This window comes from Lithobates pipiens, unplaced genomic scaffold (genome assembly GCF_037356315.1).
Source record: "Lithobates pipiens isolate NorthernLeopardFrog02 unplaced genomic scaffold, aLitPip1_a1.2 Scaffold_19, whole genome shotgun sequence".
NCBI classification, from domain to species: Eukaryota; Metazoa; Chordata; class Amphibia; order Anura; family Ranidae; genus Lithobates; species Lithobates pipiens.
In genome coordinates this window covers 498,402,013-498,410,102 of record NW_027507764.1, presented here as the reverse complement: position 1 = coordinate 498,410,102, position 8,090 = coordinate 498,402,013, and the positions used below count along the sequence as shown (strand labels likewise).

Genomic DNA, 8,090 nt, shown 5'->3' with positions numbered 1-8,090 from the left:
GTGATCATGTTATGACTTCATGCATGTCATCTCATTTTAAAGATATTAACATAATACTATTTAGAAGTGGCATCTTCTGGATTTCTTTGCAGCAAAGTCTTTGATCAAATCAGTAAAATCCAGTTTACGTAGAAGGTCACTCTCAATTGACATCAGAGTGAGATGATTTAATTTCTGCTGTACAATTGTGGATCTTAGTCTATTTTTTAATAGTTTCAGTTTGGAGAAACTGCGCTCCCCACTTGCATTTGAGGGAGCCCCGGAATGACACGTACTGAAGGGGAGGGGTAATGGAGGGGCGGGCATGACCGGGTGCCTAGAGACACCAAGACAGAGGATAGGTGGAGGAAGAGAAACACGCAAGGGGGAGGAGCCATATAAAAGGGGGGCGGAGCCGGAACGGGACCAGTCTCGAGGGGAAGACATCAGAGGAGGCAGTTTTCCAGCGCTGCTCCTCTCTGGGCAAAATGGCGGCGATCGAGCACGTGTTGGAGCGGCTGCGGGCTCAAGCGGAGGTGCGGGGTTCGGAGTGGCTAACCGAGCAGGTGGAGCGCTGGATGGGTGAGACGGAGGCAGGCACGAGTAGCGGGGAGCCGGTGCTGCGGGCCCGGAGGTCTCGGCCTCCGGCGCGCTTTTCGCCGGGACCCGCCCCTCGGCCACCTCGTGATCGGCGGAGCCCGGGGGCGGACAGGTCGGTCCCCCCCGCAAAACGGAGACAGCAGGACGATCGGGGCCTGGGGCGGTCTGCACGCCGCCGGCCTACCCCGGGGGGCGGGGCCACGGGCCAAGATGGCGCCGGCTCCCCGCCGTCCAGCCCGGCGACCGTTCGCGTGGGGGACCCCTGTGGGGGGCCCTGCACGAGCAGGGGGACAGCCAGCGGTGCGGAGGGTTCTGCAAGACGGACAGAGTCGGCCTACAGGGGGACACGGGCGGTGGGTGGGGGGCGCCGGGCGGATGCGGGCTTACTTGATGGACAGACTGGAGGACTGACGCCCAGGGGTGGTGCGGGGGGGCGCCCTAGGTCTGGTTCTCTACGCCAGTCTGGGAGCAAGGCCCCTGTGGTGAAGGATCTTCCCAGCCACCTGCTTGCTGCGGCCTCTGGGAGCGGATCGCCCAGGGGGCTTCTGGCGCCTGCGGAGAGGGAAGAGGAGGACCGGTCGGAGGGAGAACTGTCCGCTGAAGACGACGTGGTTCCCCCGGCGGTGGAGAGCGGCAACGCGGCTGCGGGACGTGTTCCTGGTCGGCCCGGTAAGTCAGTACCTACTGTTTTCTCTGATGTTTTGCAGGGGTTGCTGGGGGTGGTGCAAGGGGCGGCTGGGTGGGGTGTCGGTGACGGGGTCGGGTCAGGTGGACCCGGGGCCCGCGCCGCCCATGCAGGGTTTGTTGGAGGGATTGCGGGCTTTGGTGGACAGGTTTGGGGGGGATGGGGGATCTCCTGCCCTGACGGCGCCTTGGGGGGCTGGTAAGGTAGCGGGGGCGGCGGGGGTCCCGCCGGCGGCGGGTGGGGAACCCGCGGCGTCCGCAACGGCGGTGCCGGTGGTGGGCGGGGGGTCCGGTGGGGAGGAGGCGGCCGCGACACCCAGCCGTACTGATGTGGTTCGGATTGGGGATGCGGCGCGTTGTGAGGTGTACGTCTGCTTCGAGGGACCGCTCGGGGCGCACCTGAAGCCGGAGGTGCGGGAGAAAATTGCAAAAGGTGAGTATGTGGAGATATTCTCGCTGCTCCCACTGGAAAAATTCAATTTGGATCGGGTCAAGCCCAATGACACGAAAAAAGACGATGAGGAAAAGAGGCGTTATAGGCTGATACCGCGTACGTTTGCGAATTGGTTGCAGGCGTTCGCGATTTTGGCGAGCGTCATCGGCGAAAAGAACCCCGAGCACTGCTCGGCGTTGTTTTGCTATATGGACGCCATTGGGGAGGCACACCGGGTGTACGGGGGGGTGGCATGGCTCCGGTACGACGAACAGTTCCGGCAGCGGAAGGCGGTGCGTCAGGAGTTGCGGTGGGATCACAAGGACATCAGCCTCTGGATGAGGCTGATGTCCTCCGCCCGGGCCCCGCCTCAGTTTTTTCAGGGGGGGGCCGGGGGTACACCCTCCTCAGGACTGTCGGCCGGAAAGAAGTGGGGGGTGTGCTGGTCTTTTAACGAGGGTGCCTGCAAGTTTGGAAGTGCGTGCCGGTTCAAGCACGAGTGTTCCGGCTGCGGGGGGGCTCACGCCCTGTCTCGCTGCTTTAAAAGGGGAAAGCGTCCCGGCGACGCTGCTAACAAGAGGGAAGACGCCGGTGAGGGTGGAAAGGATGCTTCCTTTCCTAAGTAGGTACCCGGACAGGGTGGCTGCGCGGCTGCTGGCCGAGGGGTTCCGGGAGGGTTTCCGGATTCCCTGTGACTTGAAGGTGGTGCCGCCGGTGGCGCGAAACCTCAGGTCGGCCTTGCAGCACCCTACGGTGGTGGACGAAAAGTGGGGGAAGGAAGTGGCGCTGGGTCGGATGGGGGGGCCGTTTACGGTTAAGCCGTGGGACTCGCTGGTGGTGTCCCCCTTGGGGGTTGTCCCCAAGAAGGAGCCGGGCAAGTTTCGGCTCATACACCACTTGTCGTTTCCAAAGGGGGGTTCGGTCAATGATTTCATTGACCCGGACGTCTGTGCGGTGTCGTATACGTCATTTGACGCGGCTGTTCGGTGGGTGCGGCGCTACGGCCGGGGAGCGCTCATGGCCAAGGCGGACATTGAGTCGGCTTTCCGGTTGCTGCCGGTGCACCCGGACAGTTTTCGGTGGTTGGGTTGTCACTGGCGGGAGCAGTTCTACGTGGACAAGTGTTTGCCTATGGGCTGCTCCGTTTCTTGCTCCGTGTTCGAGCAGTTTAGTTCGTTCCTGGAGTGGGTGGTGCGGGATGTTTCCGGCATTGAGTCAATCATTCACTACTTGGACGATTTTCTCTGCATCGGCCCCCATGCCTCCGCTGTGTGTGCGATTCTCTTGTCCACGTTGCAGCACATCGCAGGCGTTTTTGGGGTGCCATTGGCGGCCGAAAAGACAGAGGGCCCAGTGGGGGTGTTGAGTTTCTTGGGTATAGTGATAGATTCGGCGGCTATGGAGTGCAGGTTGCCGGATGACAAGTTGGCGGATTTGCAGCGGGCGATTCGGGAGATTCAGGGCCGTCGGAAGGTTCAGCTGACGACCTTGCAGTCCTTGCTGGGCAAACTGAACTTTGCGTGCCGCATCATCCCGTTGGGCCGGGTGTTCTGCCGGCGGCTGTCGGCGGCGACGGCGGGGGTGCGGGCGCCCACGCACTTCATTCGGTTGACGGAGGAGCACCGGGACGACTTGGGGGTGTGGCATGATTTCTTGTCCTCCTATAACGGCAGGGCGGTGTGGATGTCGGGGCCGGTGAGCAACTTCGATGTCGCATTGGTCACCGACGCAGCAGGGTCTACGGGCTATGGTGCGTTTTTCCAGGGCAGGTGGAGTGCGGAACCTTGGCCGCGCTCGTGGAAGGAAGCGGGTTTCCTGGGTAACCTGGTGTTGCTGGAACTCTTTCCGATTGTGTTGGCTCTGGAGCTGTGGGGGGAGAGTTGCAGGAAGTTGAAGCTGCGCATCAACTGTGACAACATGGGGGTGGTGCAGGTGGTGAATCGCATGTCTGCCTCCTCCCCTCCTGTTATCAGACTGTTGCGCCAATTGGTCCTTAGGTGCCTGCGTTTGAATGTGTTTTTGTATGCTGTGCATATACCTGGGGTGGAGAATGCCTTAGCTGACTCCCTGTCTCGTTTCCAGTGGGACAAGTTCCGGGAACTGGCACCTGGCGCGGAGGCAGTCGGGATTCCGTGCCCGGGGTGGATTTGGGCGCTGCCCTTGGAGTCGCCGCGGGCTGGATACGCAGGTCTGTAAGTGGGGCTACCTGGACGGCATACGTGAAGGTATGGCGGGAATGGCAGGAGTTGGTGCGAGAGGTGGACGGAACTGGGGGAGCCGGGGATGGGCGCTTGCTGGCACTTTATTTTGTGGTCCGGAACGTGGAGAGTGGGCGCTTGGCGGCAGTGATCGATCGGAAACTGGCGGGCTTGTCATTCCTTTTTAAGTTGTTGGGGTCGGAGGATTGGTCGAAGGGTTTTTGGATACGTCAGATGCTGAAGGGTTTTCGGAAGCAGTCGAAGAGGGGGGACACGAGACGTCCGGTGACGTTTGGGGTCTTGGTGGCCATTTGTGGTACATTGGTTTCGGTTTGCACGTCTCCGTTCGAGGTGCGGTTGTTCACGGCGGCCTTTTCATTGGCTTTTTACGGGGCTTTTCGGATTGGGGAGTTGGTCAGCCCGTCCCGGAAAGTTCCTGGGGGGCTGGGGGATCATGATGTTCGGGTGGCAGGATCAGTGGTGGAGATAACTCTTAGGCGTTCGAAGACGGACCAACGGGGTAGGGGTGTGAACATTTGCTTATTCAGTTTGGCAGGGTCACAGGTTTGCCCGGTAGAAGCGGTTCGGAGTTACCGAGCGGTTAGGCCGGGGAGTCCGGGTCCATTCCTTGTCCACGCGGACGGGTCTTTCCTGTCCAGATTCCAGTTCGTGGCGGTTTTCCGGCGAAGTTTGGCGCTTAATGGTTGGGAGGAGTCGGAATATGCTTCACACTCCTTCCGCATCGGGGCGGCCACAGAGGCGGCCCGGTGCGGGTTGGATGAGGCAGCGGTACGAAGGATTGGTCGTTGGGAGTCGCGTAGGTTTAGGTCATACGTTCGACCTCAGTTAGCGGTTGGGCGGTCCAGGGAGTGGGATGGCCCTTAGTTGTATTCCTGGTTGGTTGGTAATACGGAATGCGATACAGGAACCGTTCCTGGGACTGATGGAGTTTTTTCCACGGGGGTAGGGTTGGGATCTCCGTGGGGTGGTAAGGGCAGTGGTTAGTGGTTTTGCTGTGGGGTTATTGTTTTTCGGGGATCAGCAGGTTTTGGTTTCTCGTTTCAGATGGAGGTTCACCGCGCCTCGTTTGGATCGTGGGCCACTCCTACGTGTGTTGGGGGGCCAGGAGAGGAGACATGAGACCTGCGGGGAGGCAACTGGGGATTTCCAGGGCAGAAGCGGAATTGCGATGGTTGGGGATACCAGGAATGCGGTGGGAGAGGGTGGTGAGTGTGGTTGAAAGGTTCGTGTGGCTGCATGGGCCCCCGGATGTGTTGGTTCTGCATGCTGGGGGGAATGACCTGGGAGCCCGGAAAGTCCGGGATTTACTGAATGACATTAAGGCGGATTTTCTGAAGCTGCGTGCTAGGTTTCCCAGTACGATCCTGCTGTGGTCGGATATTGTCGCCCGGACGCAGTGGAGATGGGCAAGGTCAGTGGCCAGCATTCAGAAGACGAGGATCCGGGTGAATAAGGTGGTGGGGAGATTCGTGATTCAGAATGGAGGGCTGGTGATCAGGCACAGGGAACTGGAGTCCAATGTGGGTCTGTACCTAAGGGGGGATGGGGTTCATCTCACGGATGTCGGGATTGACCTGTGGTCTTTGGGTTTACAGGGGGGGATCCAACAAGCTTTGAGGGTGTGGGGTTGCCCTCAAGGGTAAGGTGGTCACCCTTTTCAGGCTGTGGCGTGAGATTTCTGGTGGTCTTTGACGGTGGCGGTAAAACAGAGGTGATATAAAAGGGTGGGGGGGGCTCATTGGTATTATGGGCCCCTCAGTTGTATTCCCGAACGGTGGACGGAATACTGGGAGGTTTTTCACTGCAGGAATTGTTTGTCTCTGAGCGGTCACAGCGTGAGGCCTGGTATGGTAAAAAGGTAAAGCAGTGAGGTTGGTGTTTTTGGAATTAAAGTGGGTCACCGTCAGAGATCACCAGACTGGAGTTGATAAAAGTTGTTCAAGGTTTTGGTTTACAGTTGTAGATATATATTTATATATTTATATATTTATATACATATTTTGGAGGGAGTAAAATATTTTGGTTATGTTTAATAAAAGGCTGTTGTGGCCATTTTACTCCAAAGAAAAGGTGTGGTCTCATTATTATAGATATATAAGGGCTGGTATGGGACATTATTGAGAGGGGGACTGTTGGGCTACGCAGGTCAAGGGAGCCCCGGAATGACACGTACTGAAGGGGAGGGGTAATGGAGGGGCGGGCATGACCGGGTGCCTAGAGACACCAAGACAGAGGATAGGTGGAGGAAGAGAAACACGCAAGGGGGAGGAGCCATATAAAAGGGGGGCGGAGCCGGAACGGGACCAGTCTCGAGGGGAAGACATCAGAGGAGGCAGTTTTCCCACCCTCCCTCCCTACTGGATAGCATGTTTGGGTATGAGTTGTTGGTTTGATTGCTGGTGTTTTCGTTGTGTTTGTTTTCTGTCTTTCAGGTGCAGTGGGCTGTTCGTCACAACAGTGAAGTCGGCCCTTTGGGGGGCTGCTGCGTGAGATTTCTGGTGGTCTTTGACGGTGGCGGTAAAACAGAGGTGATATAAAAGGGTGGGGGGGGCTCATTGGTATTATGGGCCCCTCAGTTGTATTCCCGAACGGTGGACGGAATACTGGGAGGTTTTTCACTGCAGGAATTGTTTGTCTCTGAGCGGTCACAGCGTGAGGCCTGGTATGGTAAAAAGGTAAAGCAGTGAGGTTGGTGTTTTTGGAATTAAAGTGGGTCACCGTCAGAGATCACCAGACTGGAGTTGATAAAAGTTGTTCAAGGTTTTGGTTTACAGTTGTAGATATATATTTATATATTTATATACATATTTTGGAGGGAGTAAAATATTTTGGTTATGTTTAATAAAAGGCTGTTGTGGCCATTTTACTCCAAAGAAAAGGTGTGGTCTCATTATTATAGATATATAAGGGCTGGTATGGGACATTATTGAGAGGGGGACTGTTGGGCTACGCAGGTCATGACTGGTAATGTCAGGTAAAGTCTGAGAGCGACATCCACATTTGGGAAGATGGTCTGTAGTTTTCTTTTTTTAATGCACAAAAGAAGTTCCCTAGCAGATGATGGCTCATCATGGCAGATGAATTCTTTGAACTGGATGATTTCTTCACAAAATTCATTTTCCAGATCAGTGTGGTATCTCTTCTGTAGATCTGCTGCTTTTTTACGAAGATGTTCTGCAGAGAGGGTAGATATGTTGTTCAGGAAACCAAAGGTGCTGTTGAGGTCATTATAGGACTGAAAACGGCGATCAAGTTCAGCCAGCAGCCTATCCATCACAACTAGAAACACACCAGATGAGAACCGTTCTCTTCCTGATAAGTGAACCTCAGGTGTTGCAGACTCATCCACATGAGTCTTGCGTTTTCTTTCTCTTTGTGTGTCTTGTTTGTATGTTGCGGAAATGGTGGGAGACATCGCTTTTGCTTGGTCTTCAAACACATCAAATTCATCTCTCAAACCAACAATATATTCCCGCAGTGACCTCACCAAATCAACAGCATTGCACAGGTCCAGATCCACAGCTTGAAGTGCAACACTTGTCCCATGAAAGCGTTGTAGAACATAATTCCACACAGTGCAAAGAAAAGCAGTCTCAAGCCTGTTCATTTTTTTATGTAGAGACCAAGCATCATTTTGTGTTGTCGGGTTCTGTTTGCTGTCTTCTGCAATGTTCATCAGTGACTCTTGAATATTGGCATAGTTCCGGCACAGTGCCTTGGTGGCCTGTGCATGCGCAGCCCACCTGGTGTCAGAGAGAGATTTTAGTGTCTCAATGCGGTGGTTTTCATTAGGCTGCAAACCTGCAGTTACCACCTTCCATCTAGCTGTGGATTTCGAGAAGAAGTTGAACAAAGTCTGAATGAAGTTAAAAAAATCGGCGGTCTCTGTACAGCAGTTTACACTATTAACTCCAGCCAGATTAAGCGTGTGCGCGGCGCAGGGCACCCACTCTACTAGTGGATTAATGTCTTTGATGTGAGCTTGCAGCCCATTGTACACTCCTGACATGTTTGCGGCATTATCATAGCACTGTCCACGGCAGTTACTGATATCTATGTCCATCTCATGTAAAACTGTGAACACTGCATCACAGAGTGCCTTCCCTGTGTGGCTAGATATAGGGAGAAATTTTTCTACGAGGCCCTCTGATGAAACATACCTTATGATGAATGTA

The 8,090-nt window shown here is 55.5% G+C and overlaps 1 protein-coding gene across 2 annotated transcripts; it reads left to right on the top strand.

Moving 5' to 3' along the window:
• Positions 1-258: 258 nt before the first annotated feature.
• On the top strand, positions 259-6,864 carry LOC143997444 (uncharacterized). 2 transcript variants are annotated; one of them, XM_077493060.1, is made up of 3 exons: positions 259-1,248; positions 3,779-3,884; positions 4,960-6,864. In XM_077493060.1, the coding sequence occupies exons 1-3, from the start codon at positions 468-470 to the stop codon at positions 5,132-5,134; spliced, it is 1,062 nt and encodes a 353-aa protein (XP_077349186.1). In that variant the 5' UTR covers positions 259-467; the 3' UTR covers positions 5,135-6,864. The 2 variants fall into 2 exon arrangements, with proteins under 2 accessions (XP_077349186.1, XP_077349185.1); XM_077493059.1 differs by lacking the exon at positions 3,779-3,884.
• The last annotated feature ends 1,226 nt before the right edge of the window (positions 6,865-8,090 follow it).